The sequence below is a fragment of the Periplaneta americana genome, chromosome 16 (assembly GCF_040183065.1).
Source record: "Periplaneta americana isolate PAMFEO1 chromosome 16, P.americana_PAMFEO1_priV1, whole genome shotgun sequence".
In the NCBI taxonomy this organism is placed as follows: domain Eukaryota; kingdom Metazoa; phylum Arthropoda; class Insecta; order Blattodea; family Blattidae; genus Periplaneta; species Periplaneta americana.
Genome location: NC_091132.1, coordinates 149,290,608 through 149,304,780, shown reverse-complemented (window position 1 = coordinate 149,304,780; position 14,173 = coordinate 149,290,608). Strand labels below are relative to the sequence as shown.

The 14,173-nt window shown below is 36.4% G+C and overlaps 1 protein-coding gene across 3 annotated transcripts in view; it reads left to right on the top strand.

The window, feature by feature from the left end:
- Positions 1 to 13,715, top strand: part of LOC138691298 (pre-piRNA 3'-exonuclease trimmer-like) — a 355,843-nt gene extending 342,128 nt beyond the window's left edge. For all 3 annotated transcript variants that reach the window (XM_069813142.1, XM_069813140.1, XM_069813143.1), the window contains 2 exons: positions 12,986 to 13,139; positions 13,258 to 13,715. In XM_069813142.1, the coding sequence (XP_069669243.1) occupies positions 12,986 to 13,076 (91 nt within the window). In that variant the 3' untranslated portion in view covers positions 13,077 to 13,139; positions 13,258 to 13,715. The remainder of the gene's footprint in view (positions 1 to 12,985; positions 13,140 to 13,257) is intronic.
- Positions 13,716 to 14,173: the final 458 nt, after the last annotated feature.

The following is a 14,173-nucleotide window of genomic DNA, read 5'->3' as shown; positions in this document are numbered from 1 at the left end:
TATAAAATATATTTAAAGTAATTTTGCAAACAAACCTGACGTGATAGAAGCAAACGGATTGAAAATTCGAATTCAGCACATCGACATTATATAAAATCACATTACTTAGTTTAGGCAACAAACACAAAGTTGAAATTCGCAGGCTAGTGTTATTGATTCTATGAAATGTGGGTCATTTATGACCTGCCTGATCGTGGACCATCGAAACTTTCTGCTTTTAGTTTTCCCGTGGTAAGTCCAGGAAATCTATGCGCTATGTATTAAAAACACGAACCATTTTTATTCACAGTCTTTAATTTATATTTTATGTGTAATGGTGACAGAATGATTCTGTCTCGCGCTATCAAAGATGCATTTATTACATTGTGTTCTCCAACCACAATATCTTTCCTTGGAAGCCTATCCTTTCTTATTCAGTGCACATGTTTAGCTTTGCTATCCCAAAAGCATAGAAAGTAAGGATATTCTGTCTAGCCACTTTGTTGATTAAGAAGAAAATTAACCATCTTCAAGTCTACACAGATGCTCCTGGTATTTTATCTTTTCCAACACTAAAGAAAAGGCGTTGTACTCTTCTTTCATCGTGATGGAGTGACCGATTGGAATGTAGACGTATTTGTTGCCATTGTTTAAAAGAATACATTTCAAACTACGTTTTGAACTATTAAAAGGAGCCATTCACTTGGTGTATATTCTGATACATCCATTTTCTTCAGAAGACCTCCGAAGTTCTGTAGAATACTATGCTTTTGTCTTTAGTAAAAAAGAAATGGCAGAAAATCTCTTTCTCTCCTTCGATAAAATATAATTTTTATTCCAGGCCGAAGTACATTCTTTTCCTTTAGTCTATAGGCGAGCAATTCAGAAGACTCCTTAGAAAGATTTAGTCCCTAATCAGGTCACTCAACTCGTTCTGGTCAAAGCGTTCATATGTGAATATGTTTAAAAATCACTGTCGTTGTCGCCACTTTTTTTTACCTTGTGCTATATCAAACACAAGACCCATACTCTGAGAGCTGTGTTAACTCATGGAAGTGTGGAATAGTAAAAGATGCGCGTACGGCACAGATCTCATAGCTAAAGGTAGATCAGGATATGACTGTTTTAATTTATTTCTGTGACATTAGCAATAAAAAAATGAGCCATCAAAATTATTTTTTGGTTCCATGAAAACCATCCAGACATTATTACAGATAATTTTGTAACAAAACTGAATTATATTATACGTATAATTATTATATAAATTCAACAATATCTAAGAAAGTACAGCTGATACGGTCTAGCCAATGTCATTTTGTGAATCACCGCATCGAATAACCCCAAGAACAGGTCTAAAAACCAAGGCACCAATAAAAAAGTTTTTTTTTTTTGTTGGCCTGTGTTATCTGACATTTACCTTACCGTTAAAAAAAAAAACCCTCGGAAAAACCCAACCAGGCAATCAAGCTCAAGCGCCTTAGTCAACTGAGCTACGCCGGTGTCTAAAATAACTATTAAAGCAACTGAAATTAGTGAAAGTTCTTTGATCATAATTCTTAAGGAGAAACGTAAAAATTCCACACAAAACGGCTACGGGATTGTTCTAAAAGAATTAGAGATAATTTCAACATCCATACGTTGAGAATGATTATTTTAAATCTGTATGAATAAAGTTTCATTTCAAGCTTGGATGACATAACCTATTAAAAATTGTCAAAGAGAGTTAATTTATGTTTCTCTGCGTTTCGATCATCTCTCTGGCGGATGAGAAAGATTGGGTTCCGCTATAACAGGCCTGGGAAGTAATAACTCAATCGAGTCGCTGCAGATTTTTCCTTAACTCCCCACTCCGCCTTCTCTGACTAAGACGTAAGTAGACAGGAAGATAAGCATAGGATTGTATAAACAGGGATCATAGCTTTTACGAACTTTCGGCTCTTGCTGGTTCCCAGAAATCCATCATTGATAAGCAGTGTGTACTGTGTGTTTCTTTATAAGGACGTGGGCGGAAGTTTCAGAAAAAAAAAAACCTCAGTATAATTTTACCGCTGAATGGAAAATGAAAATTGTCAAACCAACTTCCCACTTATAAACTGCAGAAATTACTTGTGTTGTAGCCGGTCCTACCTGTCAACAGTTATGTTATGTTTAAGTTCTGACACCAAAATTATTGTGGCTCTACTTATTAAAACACACAGTATATCAGGATAATCAGGAAGGTAATGGTCGAGCTATTATCTTAGATCGGTACTGCTTTTACAAGAACAGGATCATAGGCTAGAACTTTGAAATACACACAGTTCACTGAGCTTTAAGTACTGATATTTCCCTGTTATAATCTAAGTAGTGAATTACTGTGACACTTAGTAGCAATCTGAAAAATAATAGAATATTGTGACTTATAAGACGAAAGTAGTAGTATAGACGGTCGCGGACGTCATGCCTCCGGCTTCCCTTCGTCGACTTCTAACTAGTCATCAAACTTGTAACAACTGAACTGACTGAACTGAACTTATGTCTACGGAAATCTTCGGTTTTTTATAAGACTGGTAGCGTCATGACGCTATCCATGTCGCGTTAAAAAGCATGGCTACTACCGTCAGTGGTGCCAGTCTTACTCTCGACATATACGCTAGATTTGCGTTATTTTAACATACCTCTGCTATTAGCATGGTCTTTCTGTAGCCCTCGAAGCAAGAGAGGGCTACGAAGAGGGCTATAACACGTGCCCTTTGGTTCGTGAGAGATAAAGGTAAGGGAAGCTGTCGTTGCACTTTTCTCTGTATGCAACGAGCCTGGCGACGTAAGTCTGCTCTTGGGCGGATGTTAGGGTCATCTTACTTGCTGGCGAGTTGCAATCTGTCGTGAACTTTTATATACATGATGCTGTTCGTAAAACTTGCTATGAAACTTACGACAATTGTTATGTATGACCACCTTAATTTGTCCCATAAATTAGCAAGGCACCACACTTGTATTTTGACGCGAAAATCTGATATGGTGGCTTACATAAAATATATCAATTGAAGAAATTGTTTTAATTTTGGACAAACTGCTAATAATTATTTGAAATCTCTATGAAATTTAGAAATCTTCTCACCATTCGTGAGTTGCCACAAGGGACAAATAGTACTTAACCATATAAATGTTTATAAGTTCATTGAACCATTGATTTTGTTTTGACAAAACTCTTACAAGTACAGAGTTGCAAATACATTTTTGGATTAGTGGAAATATACCTAGTTTTAGAGAGAGAGAGAGGTAAGTATTGCGAAAAAGTAAAGAGTGCTAGTGAACTTAGTTTCAATTCGAATACCATGTGATGCAATGATCCTTTCAATGCAGCTAAGGTTATAATCGGAATAATAAATGTAGGTATTCCAAGCCTCTTAAACTCATTTTTCATGACGAGAGTAGCGGTACTTCTTGCTTCAACCAGAAGTCCGGTTACTTCAAACTCTTTTAGCCGGTGGTTTTGGAGGTAACAGGGAATGGAGAGATTGTAGATATTCCTTTTTACCTTATCCACTTCTGCTGGCTGTTCCTCATTCGTTTCGAAACGTACTGTGTGATCAATTATGAATCCAGATCTTGTAGATTCCATGAAAGCTATTATACCTATGCGCCTTGTACTGCCAGTGACGGAGTGACCATGTACTTCTTCAAAAGTGTTGTAATTGTTATCTTCAAGGCAGTGGCTATAATTGATCGTACTTGGTGGTGTCTAGCGTTTCGCAGAGCTTTGCCGTGCGGATAGGATCCCAGAACGTGTGCAGGAGTTTCAACCTCGTTGTGGCAATACCTACAACAGTTGTTCTGAGATCTTCCAAGCATATCACGTACTGCAGCAACATTTCAAACCATTTAATGCCATCGCGCCATTCACTGTTGGAGAGTCTTTCGTATTTCGTAACTATTTATAAAAGTGAATTATTTTAATATTACAAGTATAGTTCTCGGATTTTTAGTAGTACTAGTGAACTTCTTAAATCTTAATCTCGAGCGGGGATATAATGCATCCCTGCTTCCCCTAAATGACGCCTCTGCTTGTTTTTTTTTTTACGACACTGTATCAACTACTAGGTTATGTAGCGTTGATGGGATTGGTGATAGTGAGATGGTAATCAGCCCAAGCGGGGATCGAACCCGTGTCCGAGCGCAACTGCGGATCGGCAGACAAGCGTCTTAGCCGACTGAACTACACCAGTGGCCTCTGCTAGTTACGAACTAGCATTGGAGGACCCAATTACACAGGCAAACACAAGTTGTCATAATAGCAGACCCAGTTGGGTTTCTAACCGTCTCGCTCATGCGCAGAAAGCAGTTCTATTCGCTTGTCGCTCTCTTACCATTTTGAGGGAGCGTTAAGTTTTTGCCAGCGAATTGGTTAGCGAATAAAAACTCTTGTTCAAAGCGAACAAAACCAGCGTCGTGTAAATCACGCTTTAGCGAGCATGCTCCAAGGCTGGGCTCTGGTGAGCGTTCGGATCCCGATTGGTTGGATTTTTGAGTACAGAATTTTCCCCAACTGTAAGGCTAAATTCATGGATGATACTCAGACTCATCTTGCTATCAACAATAATTCTGCCTATGCTAGAAAACCGTGCTGTATATAGATCATCGTTAAATAACCGATAGAAAACAACGCATTTCGATAGTTTGATCTATATTCGTCTCTCATCAGGTTATGTGGAAAATAGTATTTCGACTGGGCTCACAACACAAACTTTTACTCAACTTCTTACATGAACTCTTTCTAACAAATTGTGTTAGCTAACATTTTCCTTGATTTATTAACAGAGTAATTTGTTTATTGTCGTGTTCATGAACAAATTTTTGTTATAGTTAAATTGAATACGCCCAGTTAACGTGGAAATATATTAAATAGAATTAATAATGATGTATTCACCATTTTGACGAACTCTAGTTAGCGATGTCTAAGGTTTGGATGCTACAGTCTCGCACCATTCCCAAAGATAACGACCATAAAAAAGTCCACACTGGCATAATGTCCATACGTAAATGTCTACATACGAAATGGTTGTACATTTAATGCTCTACAGTAGTTTAGTTACCTCTGATTGAGGTTCCGGCTGATATGTACAGTCCCACAAAAAAGGAGGCGCTGGAATATTCTGAGTGTGATTGTAGACGCAGAGCACAGATACGGAAGATAACGTATATTTGAGTTCTTTAAATTCACTGTTTGGTTTGGTGCTTTTTCTTTTAAACTACAAAAAAAAAAAATAGTTAATGTGATGTAATTAATATATCATTCATTCATAGTGTTCTGCCCAAGGGCAGGTCTTTCACTGTAAAACCAGATTTCTCCAGTCTTTCCTATATTCTGCTTTCCTCTTTGTCTCATCGTATGGTCCATGTATCTTAATGTCGTCTGATATCTGATATCTTCTTCTGCCCCGAACTCTTCTTCCTTTCATCATAATGGATATAAATCGTGCAGTAATAGCTAGGTACCGGATTTTTATGTAATATCAAGGTGTGAAATATGTACATATTTGTGTAAGAAAAATAAGCTGAATATGTACCAAAATACGTAAAATCATGAAAATATTTAATATCAATATCTCGCAGATATTGGATAGGTAAGACTCTCCAGTTGTGATTTCATAGAGCACCCGACATTTTTACCGCACACTTGACATATTACTATTTTTCCATCAGTAGTGAAAGCTTCGTCCATCGCAATACATGATTTTATTTTTGTCGTTAGGGTTGAAGATACAGGGGCCATTTTAGTTAATTAAAAGCAGTAGATAAACTCACTTGCACTTTATACTGTAAGTATTAAAACGAGTGAAATAATGACACAACAGTACTGCAAGCAATGTTTCGCTTTACTGGATTAGGAGAAAATAAAAGGAGATGTGGGACACATGCATTTCAGTTGCTCCCTGTAAGAAACAAAGTACCTACTAAAATCTCAAACTGTAGGTATTTACAAACTGTTGTTTGAAAAGTGACATTCCTGTCTCATTCAGAAGAGTGGAATTATTCAGCCGAGAACCATACTTTCTGATTGCTCGGAAAATCCCATTTCCGTGTAGGTGTACTAAATTTAAAGTAAGGAGGTCAAGCAATAACCTGAAAAGTTATTTATTTTAATCTTTCAACATCTTTCCAGTTTGTTCCTTTACTCCAGTTTCTTTTCAAAAGTCGGCTACTCATGTCAGACTTGACACGGGTTTTCCATGGAAGGATTAGGAAGAGGGTAAGTAAGGTTGCAAATTGCATGGGAACGGCTTATTAAGAAGTGTGCAGAATAATTATAGTTCGAGACAAATCATGTCGTCCTCGTCCAACTCCACCGCATGAAGGCAACGTTACTTTCTGAGTGATTTTTAAATACAAGGTAGTTGTATGAGAAAGATGCCTTTTGGTCACTCATATTTACAGTGGGTGGTATGGGATGAGTGCCTCTATTACTTCCTGGAACTAAGAATGTTATGTTTCGTCCCGAAATATATCCTTTCTTGGGGAGGTAAAAAGACTTTTTAAATCTGTGTATTTCAAATTGTAAACTTCCCCAGCAGAAGTTTTTTTTTTCTTCCTTTCAGAGAAGTAAAAATGAATGAACCCCCTAAATATGTAGATTTATGTAATACCAAGCCATAATATGTAATGTGGGGTAAATACGTAAAAATAAGTAGTATCAAATTTTAATATATTAATGGTAATTACAAGATTCGCAAAGATTTGTTATTTATATACGGTTAGGTTGAAAGGAATATAATATGTAATTACATAAAAATCTGGTCCCTAGTAATAGCCATACGTAATTTAAACCCATACTATAAGATCGACACTCCGCGCAGAAGCGGCGTCTTTAGTCTCGTCTCAGTAGGTCCGACGGCTTTGACATATCTGTGTGGTGAGGTAGATCGCAGGTTCGAGCCATATTCCTACGACTTTTCCTTTTCCACTGAATAAGGTTGAAATTGAGTCTTACAGAGTCCTAGGATTAAGTGTTAATGGTCATAGATAATAATAATATAGCAAATTATAATGCTGATTAGTCAATTGTCTGAAGATAGGTTTGAACCTCGTAAGTGACATCATTCATGAGGAAACTAAGCCAGGAGATAATGGGGGTTCGTTGCCTGATCTGCAGTTGTTTTAAATTGAGTTAATCCTTTCAGGCATTTGGCTAAGAGGTTCATTAATTCATGTAAGCGACGCTATATCTTTATGGACGAGGAAAGCTTATTAAAGACAATGCGTTTTGGTTGTCTATAGTTAGTTTCTGAGATTTCCGAAAAGTCTAACAACTTTACTTACTTACAAATGTCTTTTAAGGAACTCGAAGATTCATTGCCGCCCTCACATAGCCCGCCATCGGTCCCTATCCTGTGCAAGATGAATCAATTCTCTATCATATCCCACCTCCCTCAAATCCGTTTCAATATTATCCTCCCATCTACGTCTCGGCCTCCCGAAAGATCTATTTCCCTCTGGTCTCCCAACTAACAATCTATATGCATTTCTGGATTCGCCCATACATGCTACATGCGCTGGCCATCTCAAACGCCTGGATTTAATGTTCCTAATTATGTCAGGTGAAGAATACAATGCGTGCAGTTCTGCGTTGTGTATTTTTCTCCATTCTCCTGTAACTTCATCCCTCTTAGTCTCAAATATTTTCCTAAGAACTTTATTCTCAAACACCATTAATCTCTGTTCCTCTCTCAAAGTGGGAGTCCAAGTTTCACAATCATACAGAACAACCGGTAATTTAACTGTTTTATAAATTCTAACTTTCAGATTTTTTGACAGCAGACTAGATGACAAAAGCTTCTCAATCGAACAGTAACAGACATTTCCCATATTTATTCTGGGTTTAATTTCCTTCCGAGTGTCATTTATATTTGTTACTGTTGCTCCAAGATATTTCAATTTTTCCACCTCTTCGAAGGATAAATCTCCAATTTTTATAGTTCCATTTCGTACAATATTCTGGTTACGAGACATGATCATATACTTTGTCTTTTCGGGATTTACTTCCAAACCTATCTCTTTACTTGCTTCAAGTAAAATTTCCGTGATTTCCCTAATCGTTTGTGGAGTTTCTCTTAACATCACATCATCCGCATAGACAAGAAGCTGATGTAATCCGTTCAGTGCCAAACCCTGTATGTTATCCTGAACTTTTCTAATGGCATATTTTAGAGCGAAGTTAAGAAGTAAAGGTGATAGTGCGTCTCCTTCCTTTAGCTCGCAGTGAATAGGAAAAGAATCAGCTAGAAACTGGCCCATACGGACTCTGCTGTACGTTTCACTGAGACACATTGTGATTAATCGAACTAGTTTCTTGGCAATACCAAATTCAATAAGAATATTATCATATAATACTCCACTCTTAACCGAGTCATATGCCTTTTTGAAATCCATGAATAACTGATGTACTGTATCCTTATACTCCCATTTTTTCTCCAATATCTGTCGAATACATAAAATCTGATCAATAGTCGATCTATTACGCCTAAAACCGCACTGATAATCCCCAATAATTTCATCTACGTACGCAGTTAATCTTCTCAAAAGAATATTGGACAAAATTTTGTACGACGTCAACAAAAGTAATATTCCTCGAAAGTTACCATAGTTAGTCTTGTCCCCCTTCTTAAAAAATAGGTACAATTATGGACTCCTTCCATTGTTCTGGTACAATTTCCTTTTCCCAAATAGCAAGTACAATCTTATAAATTTCGCTAGGTAATTCGATTCCAACCTCTTGTATCAATTCTGCTGGAATTTGATCGATACCTGGAGACTTGTACTTTTTCAGATTTTCAATCGCAATTTCTTAAATTGTGGGTTCGAGTATAAATGGCTCATCAGTTTGTATTTGAATTTCAGCCCGATCATTTCTATTTGGCCCATGTACATTTAGTAGTTGCCCAAAATAGTTTTTCCATCTGTTCAGGATTGAATGAGAGTCTGCAACCAAGTCACCATTCTCATCCCTGATCACGTTTACCCTTACCTAATATCCGTTCTTAAATTCCTTTATACCCTTGTATAAACCTCGAATGTTTTTATTCTTACTATTTGTTTCTACCTCATTCAGTTTTTCCTTCAAGTAACCTTTCTTTTTATTCCTAAGTGTACGACTTGCTTCCCGTCTTTCATTGAAATAATTATCTCTATTCTCCTCAACTGGATATTGTAAGAATTTCAATTTTGCCTGTTTCCTTCTTTCTACTACCATGCAACAATCTTCATCAAACCACTGTTTCTTTTTCTTTGTTTCATAATAACCTATGCTCTGCTCAGCTTCAATTTTGATACTATCTCTGATATTTTCCCACACATTATTGACATCTAACTCTTTCTTAACTTCGTCGGAACTTCTTAAAGTGGCAAAGCTATTCGAAATTTCGACCTGATAATGTTGCTTAGTTTCCTTGTCCTTTAATTTCAAAATATTTAATTTACTAATATTAACTTGTTGCTCTACTCGCTTTCTCTTAATTCTCCAATTACCAAATAATGGTCAGAATTACATTCTGCCCCCCTGAAAGTTCTAATGTCTGCTATACTAGTATGTCTCCGTTTATCTATCAAGATGTGATCTTGTGTGTCAATCCATTTGGAGAAGTCCAAGTATATTTATGTACCGGTATATCCTTTATGGGGAAATGTTGTACTTTTGACAATTAAATTTTTTGGTGCCGCAAAGTTGACTATCCTAACTCCATTGTCATTACTAGTTAGATTTAGGCTCTCTTTTCCAATAGGTAGTTTTAAAATATCCTCCCTTTCCTACTTTAGCGTTGAAATCCCCAATAAAATTTTCATGTGATATCTAGATAACTGATCAAAATTATGTTCCAATTCCTCATAGAAGCTATCCTTTATATGGTCGTCTTTCTCATCATCCTTAAGTACTAAATATGATACCTGTCACTGATAAATTCGACCTTTTTTATTGCTGATTTTATTCTTTTATGAACAAAGAATCCTGTTCCTAATTGGTGATTATTGTTTCCTTCCCCATAATACAACAAGTAATCTCCTATTTGTGATATGTCATTCCTATCTAACCTAACCTCTTGTACTCCCACGAAGTCTATTCTAAATGTAGCTAGTTCTTTTGCTACTACTGGTACCCCTCCTCTTCTATAAAGACTAGTTACTTTCCAAGTGCCAAATCTAATAATCTTATTCCTTTGCTGTGGTCGTGCCAGAGAATCAGTCCCATTCCGAGGCTTATTGCAGGGATTCGTAACAAACTGTTTTTTTACGGTGATGGGTTGTTAGCCCTTCGCCCAACCCCCAAGCTGGAGGACCAAACCTTACCAGCTGTCCACGTCTCCTTATTCAATATATTTGCAGCTACCCTCCATATCTGGAGGCCGTCTTCTCTATCCACAACCTGAGGACGCTCCATGTCGTGGTAATAGGGACCCACAATACATGGGTCTAACAACCAGTTTAATGAAAAAAGAAGCAAAACGGACAATCCGAGCAACGTCAGGTGCTGTCAGCTAGTTATATAATTACTGTGTAATTATTTAAAATCGTCACAAAAGCGGCAAGATACTTAGGCTACTGTATCTAAGTTGGATAATCCTCTGGCTTATGCATATTTTTTTCTGTTTCGATCATATCTTAGGTATACCTTTAACTTACTGTTGTACTAACATTATATTATCATGTATTTCCTTTTTATCCTCTGGTTGAGTGGAAGAGAAGGCCTCACGGCCTTAACTTTCCCAGAAAAAATAAAGCATTATTATTATTATTATTATTATTATTATTATTATTATTATTATTACTGTGGCTTGTTCTCCAGAAATCGAAAGAAAGATCGGGAATCCTTTTGTGTTTCCTTATTATTGCAACCAATGATGTTATAGTTACTTGTAATCATATACTGCATAATACTTTCCAGACGCACTTGGAGTCTTCTTTGTACACACCACATTACTACCCTACCATAAACACTACGAATAAATTGAAATTAATTACAGAGTAGTGGCACATGCAGAGCACACAGCTGATTCTCCGCAAAGTCAAGCCGGTAGAGGCAATATTTCGCAAAGATGTCCGTCTTGTTAGTATAAAATCTTTGGTTTCAGCAAGACGGCACTAAAGCTCATACAGCTCGGACTTCTTTGGTGAGATAGTGATAAGTGAAGGGTTGTGGCCTGCTCGAGCTCCAGACTTAATGCTGAATGATTTTCATTTTTGAGGTAGTTTAAGAGACAGAATCTATAAATAAAATCCGCTAACATTAGATGAACTGCAAAACAAAATAGCAGAAGAAATAGCTAATATTTCGAAAGCAGAGTTTCAGCGTGTGAATCAAAGTATGTTAAAACGCTACAACTTATAGATGGACATTTTCAGCATCATATTTTAGAAGCTAAGCATTTTTATGCATGTTCACAGTTATAATAACATGTAAAAAAAAAATATTCTATTAATTGAGCTCTGTTCCTTCATCCATTAATGCTATGATTTGTCACGTGTTCTTGATTCATAAGAATGTTGTGCATACCTGTTCTGTTTTTTCGCCTTGCAGTAGGCCGATGCGTTGCGTTGTGTAATGCCGCCTTCACTCTTCTTTCCCGAGCAGCGCCAAACATTTGGATGGCTCTGAAAGTCCATAACTGTAACATGAAAGAGTTATGGTCAATACTTAGCAATACGATATAACATATCTTTGCTCAAAATAGAGTACATTAACAAAATTAAAGTACACATATTGACGGCACTCTGGATAATTAAAGAATGGAACAATATATTAAATTTATATAAACCACATACCCATATTCACCCAGAGTTACGATGGACAGATGTGGAACCTCCAATAACTGGAGACAAAGTCGATTACAAATTCATGACGGATCGAAAGTGTATAAAGAATAGTAGGGAGAAGGAATAAGATAAAGCGAAGTTGGTAAGGAGGGCATGAAAATTCAACGCACGAAAAGATTACAAAGAAAAGGCCTTGCCGTAATTGAAGTATGAATTTTATTGTATATTGACTCAGTTGAATTAAATTAGAAACCACATGTAGATGATTGGCGAAACTATATAATATGTATAGCCAGGCAACATTCAAAACATAGCGTTTACGTTCTAGATTCGCGCATGACGTCATTGTTCTACATTACTTAATTCTTCTCCAGTGTGACCGGTTTCTGCGCACTTTCAAATGTATTATTTCTTCAGCCATGCAAGGTTTCTATGACTTGTAAGGCTTATATCAACATCACATCGATATCAATAAGTGATTGACACCACCACTACTAGTACTGCTTCTAATAATTTTAATGATAATAGCAACAATATTCATGTTATTAGACTACCGGTATATGACAAATGCGAAGTAATAAAAGTACTGTAAAGCACGAATGTTTAATTATTTTGGGACTGGGAAATAAACGTATACAAAGAATTGCCAATCTGTCCAGAGATAATTCTCTTTAAAAGTAGGGAGTAAGATCCTAACATTGTTAGTATAACAATACTATTTTCTAAGACTTCATTGTAGCATACACATTTGTAAACTTAATAAATATTTTAAATTGTCTCACAATGGGAGTCCACAGTGTTTTGGACAGCGATTGTTGAACTTTCAACTTTCATCAGTTAAGTCTACATAGATGTAAAAACAATGCCCATCCAGAAATCCTGTCGAATGAACCTTCATTTTCATGAAATAACAAATTTACCTCATCAAAGTTCAACAAAATTAGTGCTCAGAACGCTGTGGACTCCTCTTGTCAGTAAAAACATTCAATTATGAAAAATTTATAAATACATGTTCATCAGATAAAAACTTGAACTATGGGACAGTTCCACACCTCTTGTCCAGTAATTGCATAGACATTTCGGTGGCCGGACAATAGTGGTAGCACAAAAGCCGCAATAATCTTATTTTATAAAATATCTGTGTATTTCAACTACTAACTTAATCTGACCCTTAAGAACTTTCTGATATTTGAACTTTGATATTACATTGTGATACTTTCAGGAGCGGAGTAGTTGTGTCGAGTGGGATTTGTATCTATTTGCTATACAAAGCATTCAGCAAAGCTGAAACTCCTATGGGACCAAGCCAGTAAAAAGCAGCACTGGAAAATGTGGGATCATTGGAAGAAAAGTAACTTGGAAAGTGAATATGAGAAGTAAGCAAATTCAACATATTGTATGTTAGCTTACAGATATTAGTTGCAATGGATGTTTTGAGATGTTTAGCATGTGTGTATATTTATGAAATATGTCTGATTTTGATTTGTTTTACAGCATAAGTGTATGGTGTATCATGCGTACAGAGCTCAAACTACAAGGTGAATCATGTCAGCGAGGACTCCAGTGCGACAACTTTGGTTATTAGCAGGCGCACGGGTGTATGCCGATTATTGAGACAGTGCATTATGGCTGATTTTACACACTACATGCTATTATTGTAAATTATAATTAAAATAATTATTTATTTTGACTTTTAATGTGCAAGAAACAGAGTTCTGGGATCTGTTTCTCTAATACAAGTATATAATTTTGATTTAATTAAGTTCTCACTGCATAATCCTTTATACTTAGGTATTTCACAATGAATTTACATGTTGTTCACTAGAAATAACAGTAACTTCGCTACTATTGTATCATCAGATAGCTTTCGATGAAAATAAATGATAAGTTGATAAAATCAATACTGCTGGGAAATGTATGCATACGTAAATAAAATGCTTTGTATTCATAAATTCATTATTTAAATTATACAGGGTGCGGCATTTAACGTTTCATACTTTCAAACCCCCATAACTTATTTAGTTTACAAGTAAATTACAAGAAATTAATCAGTTTAAAACCATTATAATCTTGGAATTGCAGTACATCTTATGTTTTGAAAATAATGTCTTTAAGATGTCCTCCATTGGCGTCAATGCATTGTTGCAATCTTCCATGCACACCGGCCATTACTCGCCGCAATGTTTCAGATGTGACATCAGCAATTTTTTCACGAATCGCGGTTTTAAGGTCCTCGATGTCATGAAGGATATGACCGTAGAACTTACTCTTAAGATACCCCCACAAAAAGAAGTCTGGTGCAGTGAGATCAGGGGAAACAGAGGACCACTGAATGTCACCTAATCTGGAGAAAAGTCGCCCAGGGAAAGCAGCACGAAGTGTGTTCATTGAAACACGTGCTGTATGGGAT